The 26,885-nt window shown below is 37.7% G+C and overlaps 2 protein-coding genes across 4 annotated transcripts in view; one reads left to right on the top strand and one right to left on the bottom strand.

Moving 5' to 3' along the window:
- Positions 1–15,136, top strand: LOC308667281 (beta-1,4-galactosyltransferase 3-like). Of its 2 annotated transcripts, XM_081326431.1 has the most exons (7): positions 1–92; positions 1,736–2,185; positions 2,996–3,231; positions 8,475–8,665; positions 9,679–9,801; positions 11,936–12,040; positions 13,454–15,136. In XM_081326431.1, exons 2-7 carry the CDS (start codon positions 1,939–1,941, stop codon positions 13,746–13,748), a joined length of 1,197 nt encoding a protein of 398 aa, XP_081182557.1. In that variant the 5' UTR covers positions 1–92; positions 1,736–1,938; the 3' UTR covers positions 13,749–15,136. The 2 variants fall into 2 exon arrangements, with proteins under 2 accessions (XP_081182557.1, XP_081182558.1); XM_081326432.1 differs by lacking the exon at positions 1–92 and having other exon boundaries at positions 645–1,992.
- B4GALT4 (beta-1,4-galactosyltransferase 4) overlaps positions 14,898–26,885 on the bottom strand; it is a 29,652-nt gene continuing 17,664 nt past the window's right edge. For both annotated transcript variants that reach the window (XM_081326434.1, XM_081326433.1), the window contains exons 4-7: positions 25,756–25,943; positions 20,046–20,168; positions 15,715–15,819; positions 14,898–15,483 (exon numbers count right to left, since the gene is read on the bottom strand). In XM_081326434.1, the coding sequence (XP_081182560.1) occupies positions 15,342–15,483; positions 15,715–15,819; positions 20,046–20,168; positions 25,756–25,943 (558 nt within the window). In that variant the 3' untranslated portion in view covers positions 14,898–15,341. The remainder of the gene's footprint in view (positions 15,484–15,714; positions 15,820–20,045; positions 20,169–25,755; positions 25,944–26,885) is intronic.

Raw genomic sequence — 26,885 nt, 5'->3', positions numbered from 1 at the left:
GCTAGGAAGTGCCTCGCGTGCGTTTCGAAGGCGGGCTGGTGGGAGGTTTCGCTTTCCCGCTTTGAAGCGCTTCGCTTGGTGTGGCTTTTGAGGTGGGTGCGTTTGGGGGGGGCCAGGAAGGAGAAGTTGGGGTTTATGGGGGTTCTTCTCGGATTGGAAGAAGGTGAATTCGAGCGGCGACGCCATGGGGGAAGCTGGTGGAGTTGTTAGCTTAATTCACAAGACAGGCGAAAACAGCCCCGCAAAAAGTAGTTAACTTTTCGTTTTGTTTTGTTTTTACCTCAGGCCCAATTCCGCGGCCGGCGTGAGGAAAAGGCGCATTCTTGGAGGAGGACGTTTCTGAGTTCAATTGAGGGGTGGTTTGGGGCGGGCAGGAGAATTGTAACGAAACTTATAGTTTTGCTTGGCGGGAGAACCGAGTTGTTAAAACTTTTTTGCCTTCCTCAGCACTGATAGAATCACCTGGAAAATTAGTTGCTTTCCTCTTTCCCTCACCTGGTTGCTTTTCCCTAATGAATAAAAGAAAATTTGCTGGAACAAAGTCACGTACTGTTTCCTCTCAGAACTTCATCTTCCTAATATTATTTTCTCTTAGGTATACGCTTAACCTAGCCTACAATTAAATCTTCACACTTATTTTCCCCCAAATAATAAAACTGAAACTGGAAAAAGTTATGAAGAAAGGATTTCTGTGAGGAAAACGTGGACACAAACGTTCGGCTAATAGTATCGCTTTTGGAGTACCTCCCTTTTTTAGTTGAACAGCATTTTATGGGCATCAGATATAGCGGTGAATATGCCATGCTTATTAATAGGAAGTGAGTCTCTGCTACTTCAAATTAGTATTTCATCAGCTTTGGAATAAGACCATTTGGAATTAACTACCTGGAAAAGAGAAGACCACTAGCTAGCAGCAGATTCCAACACCATGTTCAACTTTTTTATCCCTTGGGGAAGAAGCATATGTTTTCAGATGCAGGAGCAAGATAATGTAAAGAGCACTAAACTAGATTTCACGCTATCCTTGTAATTTATATCATCAAATGAATATTTGAACCTGAAGGAGAAACTACAACATTTGTATGTTTGAGTTAATGTAGTTAAAACAGCATCTCCAAAAAGTACCGAACAATATTCTTGAATAGCAAAAACAGAAAACAAGTATGTAAATGAGAATGAAAACCAATGGACTCAGAAAATAAGCAGAAGTGGGTTTGATTGTGCTGGCAGAGTAATAGGAAAAGAAAAAATGTCTTTTAAAAGGCACTTTTCAATATTAAAAAAAAATCTTTTGAGGAGTGCCTTAGATTTGTGGTTGTAACTGAATATTAAGAGTTATAGGAGTTCCTATAATATATGAGTACTCATTAATACCAAGCATGCATAACTATTTTGATATATAATTCTCTTATGATAACATGGAATATATCAAGGGCTGTATTAGAATTTAATATGGGAATGAAATCAGAAGCTAAGTGCTAAAAGAGTGTGGAGTTGATAAAGGCAGCGCCCAAGTGGGCAACGTTTACAGCCCCAGGCAGAGATTTTTGGTCAGCATATTAAAAAATTGGAACAGAAGATTCTAGGGAATAAATCTAGGACTGCTTAACATGTTGGATCTATTATCTTGTTTAAATTGTTTCTTAAAATGCTATTATATATAACTGGATGAGTTAATTGTATTTATGCTCTGTATTATTAGCACATTTTTATTGCTTTTCCCTTATAATTGCAGATTGGATAATGGAAGAATTGATTCACCAAAGATGGTTAAAATATAAAGGATTTGATCTGGAGCATCGTGTGAGTTGCAAAAAATCATGCTGAGAATGTCAAGAATGACAATTTCTGTACTGTACTGTTACCCCAAAGAGTCATTTACTGAAACTTTAGTTAAAACACTGGAAAGTTCTGAAGAACTAAAGAAGTAAATTCTTTATGAAGAAAATGAATTTTTCTCGAGCAGAAAATTCATGCTTTCTACTTCTCTTGGTAATCTTTCAAGTTATATTCGTCTTGATACTTTACCGAGGCAGCAGTTCAGTTTTATTTCAGGGTCATTTAGAAGTGCATAAGTCATTGGACTATTCAAAATCAGAGGATGTCTATATAAATCTTAGTTTATTTACTCCTGCTCCTCATAAGACTACTATGCAGACTTGTACACCGCAGTCAAACATACTTGGTATGTATAAAATGTTATGCACAATACAAGTTAATTTTTTTCTGTCACATTAATTTTGCAGTAAAATTATATATTTCAATGTCATGAATTTCCAATCTAAATACAAGGCATGTAATATCTGACTTGATCTGAATGATTTAGTTGGAGATTGTATTCTTTATATGCATTATGTGATTTTACTTAACCATGGAAAAATGTGTATTCCTAATAATACTATCTGATAAAAATTAAAATCTGGTTTATAATTCCACTATATTTTAAAGAAATATAGATTTAATATGATAGAACTGAAAATTCACATACTTTTGTAAGAAAGCTATTAACTTTTTAATGAGTATACAGGTTTTCATTAAAAAAAATCTTTCAATGGGACATGGTTTACAAGAATAACAGTTTGTACTATTTTATCACCTTTTTCTAATGTAGGCTTCAGAAAAACTTTATATTAACTGCTGCATGGAACAATGCTCTAACCTAGACAAATTTGTATAATTCATCCAAAGAAGACAAATTGGACCTTTGAAAATGGCTTGAGTAACTCATACTTAAAAAGAAATTTTAAGAGCTATACTAAAGGATAGGAGAGTTGAGATCTAAAGTTCATGTGGGCTCCTTGTTTTAATGCTAAAACACTGTTTAATGAAACATTCAAACATAGCCAGTATTTTTCATAAGATTACATTTAGAAATACTTGTGGAGAGAAATAGTAAACATCTTTTTTTCAGAAGTGCTAATTTTGAAATGTGAACAAATTTGCTAAGTTTTTCATAATTTTCTTTTTCTCATTTGTCAATTCGTATTTTATACAGTTGGACTGTTAACCATCACCTTTGATATACTACACAGTGAAAAAACAATTATTCGCAAAAATCCATATGTCCAATTAGGTGGCTGTTATAGCCCACCTCATTGTCTAGCCCATTACAAAACTGCTATAATTGTACCATGCAGGAAGTGTGAACAGCAGTTACACCAATTTCTCTATTACCTTCATCCCTTTCTCCAACGTCAACAGCTTAGCTATTGTATCTACTTGATTCATCAGGTAAGTCAAACTATTAAGCAAGTCTCTAGTTGAGTCCAGATAGTATCTTATGATACTGGGAATAGTTACGTATAGTTCTATTGACTATCTTAGCAGGCCTGGACAGGCTTCCCCAGCTTCATATTCTGAGTCAATATTATTTGAAAACTGGGCAAATCTATAATCCCTTGGGTCATCATTTCAGAGTTATTTCTGTACCAGATTCCTCAAGCCTTCAAGGTGGAGAGCATGTCTTGAAAATTTCTTAAAAATTCAGAGTGGTATTCAGATACACATTTGCCTTGTAAGTAGCCCACAATGAAAGCTGATGATAGGAAATATTTTGTGACATTTTGTATTATAATTTTTTTTATGTGACAACATTTTATAAAATTTTCCAAATTCTAATTTAATGGGAATCATGGATCCTGGATTTTGGACGCATTCTATGAGATAGCCCATTTGAGCTATCTATTTGGTTGAAACACTTTTGCCTATGGTGTACCATTTCAGTTAAAAGTTATAGACGCAAGAGTTTTAGTAGTATATAGATTCTGAAAAGCCTAAATACATGTGAGGAGTCCTCAATGGTAGAAACTGCTCTATATGTTAAAAAGAAAAGATGAAATCTCAGCAGTGGTAACACTTCAAAATATGCATGGTTCATATTCCAATAAATCAAACAGTTTCTATATCAGTTTGGAAGAAACTGATTACAACCTTACTCAAATCATTGTATTGATGCTCCTTTGAAGTAATGCTCCATTTATATTTTCTGTTAATATGTAATCACAGGAGAATACTGAATAGAAGAGTTCATTTGGAAGTTGTTAGCTTTATTATTTAATTTTAGGGCATTTGTGGGAGTGTCTAATTGAAAATCAAACATGTATTTTAGAGATATTAAATGAAACCTAATAATTCTGTATACTGTATTACAATGGACTCTAATCCAAATTCATGCATAGTTTTAGTGCAATACTGAATCCAAGACCAAGTGGCCTCTAATCCACTGTTATTTATATTATAGATATTTTATTGATTTTCTATTTTCACAAACAAGTGCTCAATAAACAATGTGATCACTGAGTTCATTAATAATTCGGTGATACATATAAGTTTTTCCAACTAAGTCCAATGTTATACCTGCCAATACACCCTCTCTTTTTCTGGTAATAACAATTTTTCGCATTAGGAAAATACAATTCTTATTATTGTTAGTAGACATATAATTGCATATCAACATTATTTACATTTTTCTAATGATATCAATAATATCAGTTTAAAATATCTTTCCTAGCCAAAGCATATCTTAACTGCAGTTGCATTCAATTGCCACATATTTAATCCATATCCTATTTTTGCTTTCTTTTTCAATTTTAGTTTCCTATCCATGTTCAAAGTATTTAATCATTTATAATCCTAACTAGTTATGATAATACTTCTATTTCTAGCAATCTATTAACCATATTCAAACCTCTAGTCAAAGCTTCTGTTTCCTTCAATCTTACTCTAGCTTTCTTTTGCCAACTAACTTTCCAAGTTAGTGCATTTGGATCATTCTTCCTCTATTTTTATATATATATATTGGAACAAGAGAAACAATTTGGTTAAAATGCTTTTGGAAGAACTAGCCCGTTGATATTCTTCTCTGGTTCCCCACAGTTCTGTTAATGACTTTTATCTTCCATTCCATCAGCTCTCTTGTCATCCAATATGTTCTGAAAACTTGGTTTATAAAATTCTTTTCCATTTCCAATATTATCATTATATCTTAACTAGTTTTCATTTATCTGAGTCTGGTAATTTACCGTATATACTTGAGTATAAGCCGACTCGAGTATAAGCCGAGACCCCCAATTTCACCCCCAAAAACTGGAAAAAGTTATTGACTCGAGTATAAGCCGATCCGCCGTTCTGCAAGCCTCTGCCGCCAGCAGAGGCTCGATCCGCCATTTTGCAAGCCTGAATACACAGGAATACCCTGTGTGGCCGCGGCTCTCGGGGAAGCCCTGGCTGTCCGCTTCCTCGCTCCACGCTGCCATTCGGGGCCCGCGCGTTCCCCGGGCAAATCGCGGCGCCCAGCAGGCGAGGAAACACGCCCGCTCCAGTCGCCCCCCCTTCCCTCAGGAGACGCGAAGCAAGTGACCGCCCGGAGCTTACCGAGGACTTGCGCGCGGCCGAGGCTTCGGTGCTTCCAGGATCGCGCGCACCTCTCCCAAGCCGCCGCCGTCCGGAGACCTGCCGAGGTTTGGGGAGGTGCGCGCGCACCTCCCCAAACCTCCCCAAACGTCGGCAGGTCTCCGGACCTCCGCGCCCTGCCTGCCTGCTTCTTTCCGCAGCGGAAAGAAGCAGGCAGGCAGGGCGCGGAGGAACGGAGACCTGCCGACGTTTGGGGAGGTTTGGGCGCCTCCCCAAACCTCCCCAAACGTCGGCAGGTCTCCGTTCCTCCTGCCGACGTTTGGGGAGGTTTGGGCGCCTCCCCAAACGTCGGCAGGTCTCCGTTCCTCCACGCAGACCTGCCGACGTTTGGGGAGGTTTGGGCGCCTCCCCAAACCTCCCCAAACGTCGGCAGGTCTCCGTTCCTCCTGCCGACGTTTGGGGAGGTTTGGGCGCCTCCCCAAACCTCCCCAAACGTCGGCAGGTCTCCGTTCCTCCGCGCAGACCTGCCGACGTTTGGGGAGGTTTGGGCGCCTCCCCAAACCTCCCCAAACGTCGGCAGGTCTCCGTTCCTCCTGCCGACGTTTGGGGAGGTTTGGGCGCCTCCCCAAACCTCCCCAAACGTCGGCAGGTCTCTGTGGCTTGGGAGAGGTGCGTGCGATCCCGGAAGCACCAAAGCCTCGGCCGCGCACAAGTCCTCGGTAAGTTTTTTTGCTGACTGGAGTATAAGCCGAAGTGGAATTTTTCAGCCCAAAAAGTGGGCTGAAAAATTCGGCTTATACTCAAGTATATACGGTATTTCCTCCTTTCAATCATCAATGTTGGCGTCAACGTTTTCTAGTTTTCCTTCTATTTTCTGAATTGCTGGCTGGTTCCTTCTCTGTAGTTCTCTTTTGAGTTTGTAAATTTGAGTTAGCAAATTGTTCTTTTATCTCCTTTGTGTTATTAGTAACCTGTTCACAAGCTAGGAATAATTGTTTTTTAATTTGTATTAATTTCAGCATGGAGAGAATGTCTGTGTTTCATCAATATTTTCCTGGTGATATGGCAAGTTAGGGCTGCTGGGAACAGATGTAAAAGATCATGTTTTACTATTTAAGCTGAGTGTGAAACATCCACTTTATTTGATCTTTATAAGTAGCCTTTATTGCAGACATGTCACACTTGCGACATCGCGCAACGTATTGGAACTTTTTCCCCATTGCTGGCAATAGGGTGGGCATGGTTTCCTTGTGACACATCCGACCTGTGGGCCGGCAGTTTGACAACACTGCTTTATAGATTTATCTAGCCGACTGTCCATTCCTGAATCTCCCCTAAGCAGATATAAGTAAAGTTCATTTTTTTCTGTCCAATAAGAAATATATTCTTTCTGTCCAGGGACAAAAAGAAACATTGAGGTTTGTTTTAACAGCCAAAATTTATAATCCAAAGTATTCCATATATTTCTTCTACAAAAAAAATAAAATAAATCCACAATACAGTTCTGGAAAAGAGTATTTATGTTCAAAATTCAGACAGGCCAAGTTTAAAATGTTTATCATCTCTGCCACATAGATAAGAAGCCCCCAAGAGTGTTCCTTTTTTTTTCTCAACTGTAATTTTCAATAATAAAATAGTTCCAAGGCCAGTCAAAACCTTATCTAATTCTGGGCTTCAAGCCAGATTTCTTTTAGGCGTAAATAAGTTGTAGTGCCATGATTCACCACTAGATGTCTTCAATGCCACTTTCTGGTTTTTGGATCCAAAACATACTGTATTGTTAAACTTTTCAAGTCTTTTTCTTTAGAAAAAATAAGAGCTTAAAAACATTTTAGTCCCCAAAATTTCAAGCTGTAAGTATATTTTAGTTCCAGTTAAGTCTTATAGGTTCGCCAGTATCCCCAAGTATTAATTCACCACTTTTCTTTTCTGAGCGAGTGGGGCAGAAATTCCCTTTCCCTCTTTCATCTGGGGGAGTGCTTTGGGCAGCTTTTCAGGAAGAGGTCTCAAAATCATAAAGAAAGGATCAGGTCTCACCCAGTTTTATCCACGTTGCTGTAAAGTTGCTTGTAGTGCTTGTTGACTTCCGTAGTCCGCAGCTTAGGGCTGGCTACACAAATGCAGCCAGACTTTCCCCCGCCAGTTTGGAGGGCTTGCTTGGATCAAACCGGGGGGCTGCCATTCCCCCCCATGCCGTCATCAAGCATCCCTTCCTCGCCGCCCCTACAGGGTGATTTTCAGCCTTTTCCAGAGTCCCCCAGCAGGACGAAAACAGACATGAAAGACGGAGCCCCAGCTTCTTGCGCCATCACCGCGAGATCCCAACTGGAAGTGTAATCTACTGTTACTTAGAAGAGTCATGAAAACCTGGTCTTATGACTTCATCAATAGAATCAATTGTGCCTTATTTTTAAAAAAAATTTTGTAATTTCTGCTTGATTGTTGGAGCAGCCCAGAGTCATTGAAAGTCAGGCAGCATACTGAATACATTATTTTTATTATAGTTCACTGCATAGTTACTAGCTGTTTAGACTAGATTTGGCGTTTTATCCATCTATCGTCCTATCCAGGGAATTGGGATAGGTAAAAAAGTTTTTTTATTTGTATTAGTCCTGATGATACTAAGAATCTTGTTTGAGTGTTCGATGGTTTTTCTTGTTTCAAATTATATGTCTTTTGCTGTTTTTTGAACTTGCATTCCTCTTATCTTCCTTCCTAATCTACTTTATCTGCTCATTGTTCAGACCCTTTATCTTGCATCTGAGTACTTCTAGTAAAGGGTGCTGAAGCTCATTAAGCTTATGCACCTTAATGAAATTTAGTCAGAAAAACTGTTACTCCCGATTTTTTTTTTGCTGCCTTAGATAGTTCTCTTTTTACTTTGTCTTTCCTCCTTAATCTTTTTCCCAGTAATCAGATTGCATGTTAATCACAAATTTTATCTTCTATAAGACTAACAAGTTATCCAATTTTTACAACCACTGATCATCCAATATCAACACAACTCATCTAACACATCAGAGGCATTTTGTAAAATGAATACAGTATAAATATTATGAAGAGTCATTGCTGTCAGACTTCATTGTTATGTTACTTGATTGAGTGTCATGTTTTCTTTCCAGGTTGGAACTGGTCCATTTAACAGAGCAAAGCTCCTTAATGTTGGTGTCCATGAGGCCATGAAAGACAATGATTGGGACTGTCTGCTTCTACATAATATGAATCTTATTCCAGAAAATGACTATAATCTTTATGTCTGTGACAAATATTATCCCAAACACTTGTCCACTGCTATTGACAAGTTATATTACCGGTAATGTCTAAGAATATGAAAGTAAATATGAAATAAAATAATCTGACCAAACATGGTTTATTGAATATATTTATTAATTCATTATGTGAGTTATGTATAATGAACATATAGATTTATATGCACACTCAATTTTTAAAAATTAATTCCAAACCTTTTTATGTTCCATCCAGGACATCTGTTTTCATTTAGATTGAATTTATACATTTTTTGATAACATTTTAAACATTTAGGAATTATACTTAAGTATGGCAGCACATATTTTATTTTTAAAAAGTTACTGCATGAGCTTATTTATTTGACACTCAAGCAATGATTTTCAGAAACCATAGCCACTTTCTAATTTGCAATATTCAGATGCTGAAATATTTTCCTAGTTGCATTGATACTAAATGTAAATATTTAGACATCAACCCTATATATCTAACAGAATTTAGGTCTATTTCAGAAATATATAGAATTTGCTTTTAAGTTTATTAAACTCTTGAAGTTTCCATACATAATTCTTTCACAATTATTGCATACCTACCTTTTCTCTGGGTTCTAGGTCTCTTCTGTTGTATTACCTTAACTGCAACAGCTTGTAAAGTATATCTGCCTTAAAGTAATAATTCACCTAAAGTAGGGGTCTTCAAACTTGGCCCTTTTATGATTTGTGGACTTCCAACTCCCAGAATTCCTCAGCTAGGAATTCTGGGAGTTGAAGTCCACAAGTCATAAAAGGACCAAGTGTGAAAACCTTTGACCTAAAGTCACCTGGTAAGGATTTAAACATGTCTTTCATGTCCCAATCCAGAATTTTAACTGTTAGAGCACATTGATTTCCTATGCTCATTTCTAGTTTAATACAACAAAAAGAATTGAATAGAATTCAAATTAATGTAATATATTGCACAGGTGTGAAAGGGCTATAAACTAAAGAAAAAAGGTAATATCTAAGTGCATTTACTTGTATGATGAATCCATGTGGTCTTTGCTTATAAAGTCACACACCTTAAGTTTATTTTTCTGTGCAGCCTGCCATATTCATCCTTTTTTGGTGGTGTTACTGCTTTGACCCCAGACCACTACATGAAGATAAATGGGTTTCCAAACACATACTGGGAGCGTCTTGATGAAGATGATGACATTGCAGAAAGGTATTGATTTACTGAAATATTATAGTATGTTGAAGCATTAAAGTTGTAAGCAAGACAAATATTGTGGGTAAACAAAAAAGCAACAAAGACATCCTTTTTCATCAGTTGTATATGTAGAAAGTATCCTCCAAACAAACTGCCATTTTATACCTCTTTCTAAAATTGAAGAAAAATGAAGCTAAGGCCATGATTATATTTTGTATTTGCAACTATTATAAACATTTTTAAAGGCTGACATGGATCTGAAGATTATCATATATTGTCTTGCTTATCTTAGCATTTCAAGTTATTTTCTTAATTCCATATCAGTCAAATTACAATGTCAAGTTTCCGACGTATATTATGTCAAGCGATAATATAGTAAATAGCTATTCAATTGGAAATTACTAAAAAAACTTAACAGCTTTTGCTGTTTTCCCAAAACACTCATTTGCATTCCAAAACTTGTATTTCTCTTTGTTTTTTAATCAACCAAAGTACAATAAGCTGTGCTGATTTTCATTGGCAAGCTTATCTATGTACACAGTACACGTTTTGAAAAATTAGCTCTGGGACCAAAACCTAAGAATCTTGTGATTTATCACAGTCCATATGCTAAATTACTGCTTTACTTCTATACACTTCTGATACAATAACCGGTGTTAGTGATGGGAAGCCTTCAACTAGAATTATTAAGACTACTGTCCAGTATATGAAATGCTTAACTTTATTTTTTTTACTTTATAATTGTAATAAGCACTTAGGTCCTTGGACAATTTTAAATCATGCAATTGCTGGCACTTCTTTGCTGTGTGTGACTTTATATTCACATACTTAAAACTAAAAGATTCTTTCCATGCATCTTAATATTTTATAAGCACAATTTCAACAAGTGCTTCTCATAAGAAAGTATTTTGTCATTTGTCCATGCCTTTCAGAAGAATTCCTGCTGCATACCAGCTGTTGCCAAATTATGCCTGTCAGTTGTAATAGTTTTATTATTAACAATCAGTTTTGAACATTATATTATAAAAGATCTAATATGCGTCCACTCAGTATTTAATCTACTTTCCACAATATATCAAATTCTTTTTCCTTCAGCTAGTTCAAAAGGTGTAATTTAGATTGTCATCCAATAGAATTAAAATATGTGCTCTATGGTAGGTTAATAAATTAAGTAACTTAAGAGAAGGCCACTGAAAGTTTGGTGCATTTTATTTCAGTTGACTGCTTTATACCATTTCTCAGAATAACTAAAACCGCAATATCCTCAAAAGCTTTTGAAAAAAAGCCTCAAAATGGCTAGTCTAAACAAAAGTATATCTATGCCTCCATCTCTACCACTGCAAATGTTCAAATAGATTTTTCCATAAATATTCTAATTGCATTTATAACTTCCTTTTCATAATTTCTTTGCTTGGATGCTAACATTTATAGTATTCTTTTACAATCAGTTCTTTGGATGCCTGTATCATTCCCATACAGATTTTTAAAATAGTCATTCCAGTAGTCACTTCAGTTTCATTCCATTTCATTTTATTACTTCTATTTGAAATTCTGTTTGTCCTGCTTGGGGTTCTTGATGAACTTTCTTCCTCCACTTCTAAAATAATGCTTTTAATTTCTATCAGATTTGCTGCATTTTCATTGCTTGTTTTAATCTTAAACATTCCTTGTTCTCTGGCTTTATTTTGCTTTTCTTAAGCATTGTACATAATCTCTTGTCCTCATCTTTTGCATGTCATTATCGTTGATGCATTTTTCCCTCACCCATAGCTCTTTTTTTCATTTACCACTCTACCAAATATCCTTTTTCATACGTCTCTTTGGTTTCCATGGTACTGGATTCCAGATAAATGCAGGTATGATTTTAAATCTTCCATGATAAGAGTGGGGTTTTGTACTGATGGAAACAGAAATTCACATGAAGCCCAGTTGTAGAAAACAAAAACCTTCTCAAAGGATTGCTTTAAAGAAAAGTGGTCAGCACTGTAAGGAATATTTAAAACTATAAACTTGTTTTAACCAGAAAAGGGAGCAGCATTATTTACTGTCTAGAAAGTAGTTGCAATACCTTTTTCAATTGTACATTTGCCTGTTTTCTTACTGTGGAAGCTATGCTCTGATTTTTCCTACCATGTTTTATTTCAAAAAGGATCCATATAGCAGGAATGAAAATACTTCAGGTTCCTCTACATGTTGGACGTTACAAAATGATGGGTTATGGACAAACAGTTAGCCCTTTACTGAGTCTAAAAAGGTGATTGCATTTGTTTTTGTTTTCTTTTCTGGTCAAGTTCTATCATAATTTTCTCTCCCTTTTGTGAAGTATCGTTTGTGTATAACACTGCAGATCACATTCCTATCTCACATATCTATTTTAAATTGAAGTAGGATCATCTTATGCAATTGATCCAGAACGCAGCGGCACAATTGCTGAGTGGTTAGTCATGAGTAACCAGAGCAGCTCCTGGAGCATTGATGTAATATAGTAGATACTACACCAATGCTGCAGGAGCTACTCTTGTTACCAGTAAATTTGTCAGTATGGTTCAAGCGGTTGATCACTACAATTGCTTTGGGACTCGAAACTCCATTGCTAAGTTACTTTTTCAGCACTGTCGTAACTTTGAATAGCTTGCCCTCTCAGACAACAGTGACCATTGGCCTTTCAGAAATAGGTGAAAATATGATTCTTCTGGAGGACCTTCAGGGATTAATTTTAAGCAGCAGTGTTATATTCAATAAATGTTAATTTATATTTTTGACATTTCATTAAATTAAAAATATAATTAAAGTAGTAATATAATTGACTTGCAAGTTCTCTAGGCTACCTAGGCTCCTTTTAAACGATTTCTTTTTTTAAGGAATGTTTGTAGCCGTTGGCAGGGCTAAATATCAGCAGACAAGAGCAAATATATTTTAAGTACAGGCACCAATAATATATATTCTGGAAGCATGGCTTGCGGCTGTATTGGAACTGCCCAACAGAAGTACAGCGTCGATAGTACTTGCATCATCTGACCTAGAAACTCCCCTCCATCTTATACACAATAAACTGCTTATTACTGGAAGTGAGGGAGAGATATCTGTAAATCCTATCTCCATATTTCAAAAAATGGTTTCCAATATTCAAAAGCAACAGAACACCAATCACATAGATTGAAAGTAAACATTTGTTACAGTCTACTTAGTTAGAATCAGAGAAGGCTGGCTCTATACCTCCTCTTCCCCCTTCTGTCATCTAGGGTTTTGTATAATAAATTAGAACGTGGGGTATATTCCCAGTTCAAATTGCATCAATGAGGTCTCGGTCAAGATAAATATTGTTCACCAAAATCAGGCCTCTCTGGCTATAATTCACTTTTTTAATTAGACCAAATGACTATATGATTGGGGTCTCACCTACATTACTTCTTTGCTTAATGGATGTTCTGTTTGTGAAGAACCTCTGATATACAGTATGTCCTTAATAATACTCATTTTTCCTCTTACGAGAATCGTTGAAAATATTACATTAGAAAAGAGTTTCCTTTTGCCTATGCTTGTTTCATAATACAAGAAACTATTTTCTTTTGTCTTTCTAAAATGTTAATAATGAAACATTGTTTGAGTTGCATTTCTTCTGCAAAATATTCCTGGCTTATCTAAACTGGAATCTTGCTTTCCCTAGGCCTGCTGAATTGCATACTTCCCGGACATGGAAAGATGATGGAACAAATTCCCTTGTCTTCAAACTCTTAGAAAAGAAGAAAAAATACCTTTATACACACATTATGGTAGACATTGGAGCCACACCAGCATTACCACCTCCAAGTAGAAGAAAAAGGACTTTAGCATCATATGAAGCTTTCAAATCTTTGAGCTTTTTACAAACTAAACTCACCAGGAAAAGGAGGAGGGGAAAGAGAACATTGCTTTTGCATGCATTTGACCAAATAAAGCAGGAGCCTGATACAGGGTACTAAAGAAACCGTATCTGGGGTAGGATGGTTTTGCTTCATTGACATTAGCAACATAGAAATTATATATTCTATCTTCTTCTGCAGTAAACCGCCAGGAGCTAGAAGCTATAGTTCTGCTATATGAATTGTCAAGTACCAGCAACAAATTAAGTCTATAAACAATTGCAAAATAACTACTGAATCCTGTGCTCTTTTCTAACTTGCACAAGTCCTCTGCATAGTGAATATTTAAAAAGTTACATTAATGGTATGACCAGTTTTTCAGTAATTATATGAATTTGGAATGGACTTATGGGTCTCCTTTTGAAAAGTTTTTCATTAGAAAATTCAGTTTTCTATACACATATTTTAAGAAAGCTAATTTTAATTATATTTCAGGGTGTTAAAAACATTTTAGTGAATTTTAATAAACATCTTATGTAAGTTTTTGGATGAAATGATTGCTTTTTTAATTAACACCTTTCATTGGAGTTTCATGTTATTTAAAGAAGTTTCATACATTTCTGTAGACTGAAACTGATGAGACAGAGCAGCTGTTTATGTATTTGCTGTATTAAAAATTTGGAATTAATGGATATGGAGATTTACTCTGTATTATAACCCAGATATATAGCTCACTGAATCATAGAACCCTTCCTATAGAAAGAGTAGGAAGCATCAATGTTGAATCTTATTTCCCTCTGTCCATTTGTAAATCTGGAGAAAATAAGGAGTCTTTGCCTTTCAAGCTATTATGTGATTTGCTGGTAGCTACCTTGAAAATATAAAAGTAATTTGACTTTGGGTAGCTGGAATACTATTGTTCTGGCTCATTTTTTAAAAAAATATAGTGAGGGTTCACATTTTTCCTTAGGACTGCTTTGTATGTTTAGTTCTAAGATCTCAAATTCAAATGCACTAATTATCTCCCAGCTTTTCCCTCCCTCCTGAAAAAGTATCACTGTATTTTAAGCCCATTCTGTATTTTAACCTTGCAATGGTATATGCTTTAATTTAATATCAATTTTGTGTACTCTTTGCAAATAATTTTGACTATAGTTTGGCTGTTATCCTTTAAAAAGTGAAAAACACAGCGTAATCAATTTCTTTTAGTAATAAATTCTCACACATTCTTCAACAGATATTGGGATAAATATGAAAACAGAAGATAAGCAGCTTTTACACTATTCAGTTTTATTTTTTCCTTGTTTAAGAAAAAGAAATTATGTACCACCCCTCTTTAGAATATTATGAGTAGTTCTTCAACTGAATGGAAGAAAAAAAGACATTTTAAAAAGTTGGGTTAAAAAGTCTTGCTTCATTGAAAAGTTAATAGCTGAATTGTTCTTATATCTGTTTCAAAAAAATGTTCAGTAGAATTCTTCATAAAGGATTACTTTTATCCAAAGAAAGTTTTAATTTTCAGCTAATCAATATTGTCTTGTAGCTCAAAAGGAAGCAACTAACAAATTTATCAGTTTTAAAAACATCCGCTGTCTAAAGAACTTGTTGAGTATCCACCAACAGAAAATGAAATATTTCACTGCTGTAGCTCAAGTCATTACTTCTTCTTTTTTTTGGTCCATTCATATAAAATTTATTAGGCATACGAAATGGTTATGAAAACTTAGTTTGCCTTCCAAAATCCACTGTAATATTTGTATATAAAGGATTGTATTCTTTTGAAAGCAGTTTATAGGAGCATGAATTTAGCCCATCAGTCTTCCATACTCGAGACACCTGATGCAAGAGATTCATTCTGAAGATTTTAAAGTGAGAGGTAGGAGGAAAAAAGAAAAAAATAGGTCACATTATATAAAGTCATATGTTAAAATGCAGCTCAAGAGGCTATATAGTAAACTTGTTTTCATGCCATCCATTCTCAGATGTACAAAGAATCTCCCAAACATATCAGGAACACAATCCACAATCTAGTAGTTTTTCCCATCACCAATTACACTCTTTCAATGGAATTTGCTTCTTAACTCACCTCTGGCTATTTGCCTCATTGCCTTGGTCTCTAGTGTGAAAAATCATAGTGTACTTGGCTATACTGGGGGAAGGTCGGATTATCTTCATTTTCTGCATTTCAACCCTGAAAACAAAAGGGTGGCAATTTGTGAGTAATGAAAAGTTGTGAAGTGCAAGCCTTCCGGTAGATTAGAGAATATGATGGAGAGCTACCCGGTCATTTTGCTTGTTGGTAATGACTAGCAAAGCACACATGAAAGCAACCATGACATGATCTCAACATTCCAGTCCTGAAGAGAAGAGAACAGGCTCCTTCTCAAATTGCACATTTTACTTTCCTTAAATCTATAATGCTATATGAATGAGTGCAGCAAGCACATAATGAGCACTACATAAACTCGCACTAAAAAGTGGAAATGGCAAAATTTTCATGAATCCCACTTCCTCCTCTCCAAAAGCCCTATGTTGAAGGCAGAAAAGTCCTCAAAATAACTCAGCATAACTAACATTCCACTATAAAGTATGTCACTTTTCTGGGTTAATGGATGAAAATAATAAAATTTTGCTTTAATGAAGGGCAGTCTTAGTACAAGATGCAATTGCACGTTAAGACTAATACTATACCTTTAGTTTGGAAGAGGTGTATCAGAACACAAAGGAATACAAGCCCTGCACCTAACTGTAATTCATTAAAATATGCCTTTTTCCAGAATCATGCTGCTTTGGGGAAGTGTTCACAGAAAGGCATGCAATCTTGGAAACAACTGCTTGAATGAGTTATGGACAATGCACTTGTACTCCAAACTACCTGTTCTGAGTCAAAAACCAAATTTGCACAGCTGAACTAGGTACAAGACATATGTGCTGATAAAAGAGGTGGATAAGATGTTCTAAGATGGCGGCGCCTGACTGCTGGCCTAGTGATGGATTGTATTGCAAATCAGGGCTGTTTCCAGAGGAGGAGAGGACCTGGAGCTTATGGAGAGAAGGAACTGGATGAGGCTGTCGGCAGGCCCAGAGGAAGAGAGAGAGGCTTTTGGAGGAGTTGGTGGCGGCGGCAGCATGCTCCAGGGGTGAAAAGAAGCAAGGCCTCTTTAAGGAAAGGGTGGAAGAGTCAGGATCAGAAAAAGGAAAGAATACAAGCTAACTTGAGGGCTAATCCACATGGAGCCCCATTTCCATCTGTCCTGTTTGCCATCGTTCACTCCCTAGAGACTAAAATGGGCAATGTGAAATTTGAGCGGGCCCCGAACAAGGAGTATATATCGGAGGTGGTGACCCTTTGAGAGCTGTATGCAACGAAATTTCATTTTGATGTATGCCGATTGGTGTACATTCAAAGTGACAATAAAGTTATCATTATCATTATAAGATCAAAGTTTTCTCAGTGCATCCCAACCAGTGTTCAATGAAACTGGACTGTGGGAAATTTGTGGAGGTAGATAATTTGTAACGTGTGGAATACATTGCTAAAAGATATAGGGATGCCAATTAGAGCAGAATTTTAACAACATTAAAATGATAGAGCATAAGGCTATTGATCACAACTACTAATCAGGTTCTCAGTACCAATCATCAGCATATATAAGCAGGATATTGTAACTACTTATATACTTACTGGTCATCTTGAAGATAAACTGAACTAGATGAGTTTTTGATCTATTTCAGAATGGCTTTTCCTAATCTTAATTCTCCAACTGCTGCTGCTTCTAAAGTGAAATAGCTTGAGTGGGATGTGAAATAGAGAAAACTGCCTATTAATTTGTTCCTGCACTTTGCAGCTGATTTTTTGTTTTTCAGGATTCCAGATGAGCTTTTATTCTTAACAAAGTGAAAGAAGAGGTCTGCAAAGAATGGAAAACAGAGCAGGGAAAATTGTTCGCATACATGTTACTTTTCTGCCTTTTAAATTTGGCTTTGAAACCGCTTTTCCCTAGAAGTAGCAACCATGTGTAATACATGTAATAGTGCCAATACTGAGCAGAATAATTTATATTACATTGTGGTATAATGGAATGGGTACCAGACTAGAACATAGGAAACCCAGGTTCAAGTCCATTTTTAACCAGGATAGCCAAGCCCTTTTACTACCTCTCAGTCCATTTCACTCTGCAAAGCTATTGTAAGAATTGAATGCAGGAATGCCATGTATGCCACATTCAGGTCCTACCTAGAGGAAAGGTAGGATAGATTTAATATATAAACAAATCACTGAAATTGTTCCTGCACATTGTTTCTAACATGGCTGAGATCTGGGCAGGCATCATGCTTTCTTAGCTCTTCACAAGTCATTGGGGCTTGATGCCATACTAGATGTGATTTGCTTGTCAACCATTTTTACCTGTCTAAAGCAATGGAAAAAAAACAAGGAATTTAACCAATCAGAATAAAAGCCTACGCTAAACCCTACATATGGATGATGAAAAGTCTGTAATTGGGGCTCAACTGCAGAAGTCCTTGAAAGAAGCAGATGATCTGAATATATCATCATATTACTGCATTGATTGCTATTGTAGATGATCTGGATGGGGAAGAGCAGTCTTTGTGATCCTATTAGGCCTCACAGGGGCTTTTAATATCATTAACCATAGGAATTCATCATGTGCCATCTGCAAGAGTTGAGGATTGTAGCCACTGTTTTATAGGGGGTTTTTTCTTCCTTTGTAACTGTTCAATTACAGTGACGGAGAGCCAGTTTGGTGAAATGGTTAAGGTACTGGCCTAGAAACCAGGAGATGGTTTATAGTTCTAATCCCACCTTAGGCATGAAAACTGGCTGGGTAACTTTGGGCCAATCACTTTCTCTCTGCATAACTTACTCCACATGTGGGGAAAATAGGAGGCAAAAGGAGAATTATGTATGTTTGTGATTTGCTTAACACTGCCTTGCTTAGCAACAGAAATATTGATCCCAATTTTGGTTGTAAGTTGAGGACTACCTATATGAACATCATCTTGTCCTTAACTATTCCTGGCTACAGGAGAGAGAATGCAGGAAGACTGCCACTAATTGTAAAGAAAAAATATACAATTGAGGATGTTTCAAACTCAATTGCTACACTGAGCAGGAGGATTCAATGGCCAAGACTTTGGATTAATTTCATCAATACTGATCCATTTGCAGTTTAACTAGGAATCAATTGACTAAAGGAGGGTGATGGAAGTGCCTTTATCTATTCCAGTGTTCACCAGACAAGTGTTATATAGATGTGTTGAGACAATTTTGGAAGTTATAATTTCAAAACATTGCAAGGCACCAGATTGGGAGAGGGTGGTATAAAACAATTTATAGAATGAAAAACAGACCAAAGCAAACAAAGCGTGAGCCAAGATTCTTGATTCTAGCATAGCACTTTTTAGCATTCTTTCTTTTAAAAATAAGGGCTACGCTATATATTCCTCTGAATGCTAACTATGTATCTTCTTGCAAAACCCTGCTTTGTTAACCTTTTTGGAAGAAAGGCAAACAGAATGAAACATTTGCTGACAGGCAGAGCCAAAAAAATAAGAAAAACACAACAGAAATTTCATTGAGAAGGATTTTATAATTGTTATTCATTTTACTGGAACTTATATTGCTTTGTTTTTCATCTAGGTCTATGAGATCCTTCTGGCTGGACCACTAGAGCTCAGCCAGGTCAGAAGCCTTGCACAACTGTTCTGAAGGCTGTCTCTTGTCTCCATATGAATAGTCCATGCTCATCAGAAGTACATGCACAAAAAGGCAGAGACAGCCTTCAAAGCATTCTTCTTTTTTAAAAAAATATGTTTGTTTGTTTGTTTGAAAATTCCTCCATTAATTGTACTGTTAAGCCCCAAAGCAGATACATTGCAGTTGTATTGTTCTGCAAATGGCAATTATGGTAGTGTGCAGACAGGTACTAGAACAAGCCTAAGACATTAACCTACAGTTGCATCGTAGGTTCCCATACACTGACCCAATTTTGAATGGTTTAATTATTGTTTATTTGTTGCTGAATTATTCCCACCTTGCACTAAGGGGGCAGCATTACTTTCATGCTGCTTCATAGAAGAGGAAACCTGAAATAATCCAAATACAGAGGGGTGATTAAAAACATGTAGCAAGAAGACCGTTTGTGGTCTTAAGCTGTCTTAAGAAAATCATGTGATGTAAATGCAGCAAATCCTAGTTAGTGGACTGGACGTCCAGGTTTTTAAAATGTCAAGACAGTTTCATATTTCTGATTAGGCTTTCTGCATGCCAACTCTGATCTCGGTTGCCAGACTCTCTTACAATAATTTGCCTTAACAAAATCTGAGTCATACCACAGGAAAGATTCCCATCACCCACAGTCCACGCCACCCACTTTGCATTTGACTGAAATGTACCTGATCCGGAGGTCATCGTCCTCTCCTCCCCAGCCCCAGTAGTTGTTTGAAAATCCATTGACCTTCAGAAATTGCTCCCTTGTCAGAGCAGTTACACCGCCAAAGTATCCTTGGTAACGCAACCTATGAACACATATGCAGGGGCAGGAAAGTTATTTTTTTAAAAAATGGCATTTACATATTTATCATAAACAGAAAGTTTGCACAAATCCAAGTTTCAAAACAAACAAGCAATAATACACATCAATCCATTTTTATAAGTTTTCCCAAGAAAGATATGCCAAAGGTTTTGGGCCTTTACTATATCAACTAGCGCTGCACGGTGATTTTGACAATGATGACAAGCCTCTTCACTACCCATTGGGATTATAATAAACCCATTCAGAGCTGGTGGATTAAACTCATATACTAAGCACCTGCATCTAACGTATCTCCCATTTGGGGAATCTGGGGAAAGAGTCCTTTTGAAACCCCTTGATAAATTCCAAATGGTGTGACAAACATCCACTAAATCACTGGATCAAGGAGGCGGTTCATCTGTATGATTCAATTTATTCACTTCTGACTCCCCCTATCCTGAAAAAAAAGTTAAGATTATACCCACTGACTTCAAATAATGGTTGGTCCAATGGAGAACCATGTAAGTCAAGGTGTAAGTATTATGCACCTTTGCCTACTTCAGTAGCTGGTAGATCAAAATGAAAAGTAAAGGAGTTGATACAGATTGGGCTTTCTTTTAAAGATATCGACAATTTAGCTGAATCCATTTTGGTAATGTACAGGCCCAGTGGGGCTCGTTCTGATTATAGCGAGTGCTCCTTTCCCAAACACAAAACATTCCTCTTAAGTCTCATTTCAGATTGCTTTTATTCCTTATTGTAACAGTAATATCATACATACTAGAAATTGTATATACACAGATACAGGTCAAGAGAAAAATTCAAATTTAGATAGCTGACCCCTTGTTAGAAGTTATAAAAGTGGATGGGAATTGTAGTACTTCAGAGCAGTCGTGCAAAATGAGGTACTATGTATTGTTGAGTTTCTTGCCTTGCTTCTTCTACAATTTCAACCTAGCCTGGTTGAATTTAGATATTGTTCTGAGTCTCTGGGTAAATAAGAATAACGAGTAACTGACAAATGTTATAAAAAAAGCCCTGCAATGTGGTCTATGTGGCATTCTTGCAATTCTGTTCCAATATTTTTTCCTCTTCTCAATTTGGCACATTGTTCCTCTGTGAGTTCTATCTCTCTCCAAATGATTTATGCAGTGCTTTTTTTGAAAGGAAAAAAAAAGGGTGCCGGAACTCACACACAGCTCTGGCTCCAGTCGAAAGCCCTTTACGGAGCCGGGGCGGGGGGAAGAAGAAACCGCTTTAGGGAGCTTCCAAGGTGCAGATCACTCACCTGGAAAAAGTCTGTCTCCTCTGTGCCTTAGTTCCTGCTGCCACTCCAATTTGAGGCCAGGGGACACGTCCACACACATCCCGCGGCCCGATCCAGGATCCGGAGGCCTTTTCCAAGCCTCGGAGCGCAGATCCATGGCCACGGAGCAAGTTTGAGGGCCCGATCCAGGCTCCAGAGGCCTGCAAAAGACCTCTGCCACCCAGATCTATGGCCACAGAGTGATTTTGCAGGGGGGCCATGGCCCGATCTGGGCTCTGGAGCCTTTTCCAAGCCTCCGGAGCCTGGATCTATGGCCGTGGAGCAATTTTGCAGGGGCCCCAACTGCCCAAATCGGGCTCTGGAGGCCAGATCAAGCAGCAGGGGGCCGTAAAATCGCTCCATGGCCATAGATCTGGGCTCTGGATGTCTTTTCCAGGTCTCCAGAGCCCAGAATGGGCCACAGGGGGTGAAAAATCGGGCTCTGGAGACTTAGAAAACACTTCCAGAGCCTGGATCAGCTGGGGGGGGGGGCAAAATCGCTCTGCAGCCATACCTGTACTCACACTGGCAGCTTAGAAGGAACCGCCTTTCCATGTGTTCTGACAAAAAAAGCCTGGATTTATGTCTCTGCTACAGGGACTGTCTCTCAAGTGCTCTCAAGTCTCACTAGTCACTCTTTTCCTCTTTCTGATGTGGGAGATTCTGTTTCCTTTCCACTTGCACTCTCTACCATCCAAGCCTTTTTTTTTTTGCTCTTCCTGCCTTTACATCAGGGGTGAGCAACTTATGATTATCAGAAGAGTCATTCTGCTTTTGCTACTACATGAAGATTGTCCCACATGCGGTTGCCTACAAGTGTTCCATCTCTGTAATATTTTATCTCTGCTTGTTGCATTTTTAAAACACTTCTCTTTACAAAGCCATCTATCTTTGCCTGTTATGGAATTCCCCTATTTCTAATGTGAATGTTTTCACATCAATTATTCTTATTTCTTTGGAATGCTGTTTATTACATTGCAATCCTTTGAACTGTATTATCCATACAAGGCTTCACAATGTTTACTTAGGGAAGAGGATAAAATGTACAAAACAGACAAGCATTTGGGATAAGAGGCACAGAACAAGCTAGACAACAAAGTCTCACAAGGATCTTGCTGCACATTACAGAGGCCTGGCTGAGATGATCTTCGTAAGTCCTGCTATATCCATAACTTTATGATAGGAAGTAGAAATGCTGCATAGTTGACCATTATACACCTTCTCTACATGAGTGATTTATGAAGGGCGATGGTCATGATAACAACCATTTTGTGAATGTACCCACCAAATTTCAAATGTGCCTCTCACCAAATTGTTGCTTACCCCAATCTAGAAAGATTCAAACATTGAATTACAACCAAGTTGCTTACAGCAGTGACAAGTAATAGGTGGACATGTGAGCAGCACAACTTGTTCCACTGAACCTATTCAGCAAGCAACTAGGAGTTTTCTAGTCCTCTTCATACTGAATGCAGAAGTATCCATGTATTTCTTAGAACCCTACTGTACAGTCAAAGTGAAACAGGGTAGTGAACATCAAAGTACAAGATAGGGAATGTGGGGTCTATCCATAATCCTGTTCTGGACAATCTAGAGGCCATCTTTGCTTTAAAAAAGATTTTTTTAAAAAAAACATTAACTTTGGCCAACAAAAAAAATATGGTGGATCAATTAAGATTTTACCTTCTCTACATCTAATTGTGGACATTTAAGTTCCACATTTCACCACATCCATGATTCTTCAAGATAACAAAGCTGATTACACTTTAGCAATGGAAAATGAAGCTAGACAATATTACCTTGCTTCTGTATTGTTTTAAAACAAAATGGAGCAAGTACAAATTTAAGACATATTTTAATACAAACATCAGGATAGAGCAGTAGGTGGCAGCAACTCCTAGGAGACGGGAAGTTCAGTTGACCTGGCACTTTCTCCTCCTATGCTAAAAAAGTTGTCACCCGGATTTCACTGGCACTGTAGTTCAACCTCCCTAAATCACAGATAGAAATAGATGCTGTAAATGCTACCAAATAAAAGTAGGAGAAAGAAAGTAGGTCTGTTCTATTTCTGTCACCTTCTAGAAGAGAGGTCCCCAACCTCTTGGCCACCAAGCCATGAAAGTGGATGGTCAGTGTGCGCGTGCGCATGCTCACCCCCACCTCACACTGATGCTAGCCTCGGCGTGACCCTTCGCCTGACTCTCCCGCCTGCGCTAACCTCAGTGTGACCCTCACACCAGCGCTAGCCTCAGCATGACACACCAACACTAGCCTCGGGGTGACCCTTACTCCAGCGCTAGCCTCAGTGCAACCCTTGGTGCGACCCTCTCACTGGCACTAGCCTCAGCATGACCCTCATGCCTGCGCAAGCCTCACAACCTTCGCACCGGTTCTAGCAGCCCCATTTATAGAGTGCACATGCTCATGGCCCTGTTCACATGTATGCCCGCACAGCTACATTTGGGTGTGTGCGCATGCATGCATAAAGGTGTCTGCCCCTCCCTTTCCTACCAGGCCACCAATCCAGAAAGGTTGGGGACCCCTGTTCTAGAAAGTGGTTAGCACTTACTATGTAATTGTGAAATCCAGAAAAAATATTTTTTCCCTCAGGATTCCAGGGGTGAGTTAAGTTGCCCATGCAAAATTATGTCACTTTTGAAAAATTCATATTTAACTACTTGAAACAATCAAAAGGAATACAGTTAAAAATGTTGACACTTATGCATAGGTTAGGAAGTAACAATCTGGAGATAACACGGTGACAAAGGCTGGCTCCAGGCTGGTAAAGGAGTGAGAGATGGCTGTATACTTTCCACTTATTTATTCAATCTAAATGCTGAATATATATATTAAAGGAATTTGGATTGAAAGAAGACATGTGTTTTTAAAAGAAGACAATGTGTGTTATGGTGCTAATATTACTCGGGTAGTTAAAAAGCAAAGATCTGAAAGCTCTAGTAATAAAAGTCAAGGACCACAATGAAAAAAATGGGACTACAATTAAAAAGATCGAATAACAATGAGCCTTATAATTGACAATGAAAAGACTTAACTGATAAATATCATAGTTTCTGCCTTTTAGGATCAACCATCAACAGTAAAGGAACAAGTAGTCAAGAAATACGCCAGTATCTAGCACTTGGCACAGCGGCCATGAAGGTCTTGGAAAACATATTCAGATGTTCTAATGTGTATATGTTTAAGATGAGAACAGTGCAAGCAATTATTTTCCCTGCAGCACTGAGTGGAAGGGAAAATTGGACTTTTAAGAAGCAGGATAGAAAAAGCACTGATACTTTTGAACTTTGGTGACAGAGAAGATACCTGAGGAAACCATTACAGGCAAGAAAACAAGCAAATGGATCCAGAATTCACACTTGAGGTTCGAATAACTAAACTCAAATTGTCCTACTCAAGACATATTATGCAATGACCTAGCTCTCAGGAGAAGGCTGTGAGGCTGGGAAAGGTAGAAGAGAAGAGACGAGGACAACCAGAAACAACCTGGACAGACTTAACAGTGGTAAAGGGGGTGCCTCAGAAGAGCTCAAGGCCCAGGTTAGGGACAGATTATCATAGGAAAATCCAGGGCTTTTTTTTCTCATAGAACGCTCAGAACGGAGTTCCGGCACCTTTTTTGAATGGAACCTTGTAGGGTATGCAAGGCGGGTTGTATGACGTGTGTAAGTTCCAGCACCTTTTTCTTTTACAAAAAAAGCACTGGGAAAATCTATCTAGTTAAGAGTCCACACTGATTTGATAGCACAAAATTAATCAACCATTGCAATCAGAAAAAGGAGATTCAATTGAAAAAAAAATAAGGATTCAGTGAAATTGTCAGAACTTCAAGGCAGTACCCTTGGAGTTAAGTTATGGTAACGTAATTTTGGGAGTAAGTTGCCTCTTCCTCCACTTTTATGTTCCACAGACACTTTCTCCATCACCATTCCTGAATCTACTTTGGATTTGATATCTCTTATCAAACTATTATCTAGGTTGCAGTTCTTCATCTTTCATCTCTCAAGGTTATTCTCGCAGTCCATTAAATCAATATACAGTTTGGGGCATCTAAACATTTGCATGAAAATGGTGAATCCTCATTTTAGGTCAATAATTTCTACATTAATTCAACTTGGATATGCTGGTAATTCAGAGAACAAGTGACAGGTTCCAAATTTAGCTGCAAGATTTGTTACTTCAAAGCCTAAAAAACCAAGGTCAAAAATATAACTGATAGATATATTAAATTGCATAAAAACACATCTGGTAATACATTATTTCTTACCTGTAACCGGTGCTATTTCTCCCAACTACCAAGTGCTTTGGCTGATTGCCACATACATAAATGTTGAAGTCATTCTCTGGCACCAAGTCCACATCATGGAAAATAAAACAATCCCAGTTCTCTTCTTTCTGTGCCTCCAGATATCCCACATTTAGAAGTTTTGCTCTGTTAAACTTGGCATTGCCAGCCTACAAACAATAAATATACTATCCTCATTATTCTGTCCACATAAGCACTCTCACAATGTCCTTCAAAAGTCAAAGCATTCAACATCCTGCATGGATATACAACCAAGACCTCTATTTCTCCAGCTGCCTCAAAGAAGACCCGGGGGACCTTTGACTCTTCTTCTCAAGTCTACCAAAACATCTCCTTCCATCGGAGGTTGCAATGTCAGACTGATCCTGACCTGATTGGTCTTTCGTAAGGCCTTGAAGAGATCACCTGGCAAGAGGGTTGGAACATGAGATGGCTATGTTGATGGGAAGGTTGTGGTTTTTATATTGGCTACTGATTATGTATTTATTATTGTGTTTATTTTCTTGGTTTTCAACTGCAGTTAGCTGATTGGAATCATCATGAAGAGATAGTGACCATATAAATTGAATGAATAACCAATACAAATTATAGACCTATTGGATAAGGTTGTAGTGATTGATACACACCCAATTCAAAGGGGTCAGGGTGTTCCCCCACACTCCAAGTGCAAGCAGACCCAGGTCAAATAAGAGTAAGGGTAAAGTTCTAAGAAGTCTGTATTGGTAGGCACTAGATATGAGATAGACAAGATTAAACTGTAAAGCAGTCAAGGCATTTCTCAATATAACCATCTATTTCTCTGCTTCCGTCTTCTATGATTCCCTGCTGGAGTTGGCAGCCCTTGCATAATCTGGGGACTCAGGATTCAAGTTCCAAGTATTAATCAACTGGGCTAAGATCAGTAAAATTTGAGGCCAGCCATTTTCTGTCAGGCTCTCTGACGTGACAAGAGAATTGAATCTGTCTATTTTCTTTTCCTCTTCCCTCCTTTTTTTCTTCTGTGCCATGTCTCTTGGACTGCAATTATTATTTCAGATTATGAAACAATTTGTATGCTTGGAAGAAAAACATAATATAATAACATCAGTACA

Source organism: Vipera berus (assembly GCF_964194415.1).
Source record: "Vipera berus genome assembly, chromosome: 4".
In the NCBI taxonomy this organism is placed as follows: Eukaryota; Metazoa; Chordata; class Lepidosauria; order Squamata; family Viperidae; genus Vipera; species Vipera berus.
Note: the sequence above shows the minus strand (reverse complement) of the source record. Positions and strands in the feature narration are given on the sequence as shown.

What these genes read in the sequence shown, in the direction of transcription:
- LOC308667281 (XM_081326431.1), top strand. Translation starts at nt 1,939, where the DNA reads ATGAAGAAAATGAATTTTTCTCGAGCAGAAAATTCATGCTTTCTACTT. An exon ending in GTATCTACTTGATTCATCAG is followed by an intron (nt 3,232 to 8,474) that starts GTAAGTCAAACT and finishes TTTTCTTTCCAG; the next exon opens with GTTGGAACTGGTCCATTTAA. An exon ending in CCTTTACTGAGTCTAAAAAG is followed by an intron (nt 12,041 to 13,453) that starts GTGATTGCATTT and finishes TGCTTTCCCTAG; the next exon opens with GCCTGCTGAATTGCATACTT.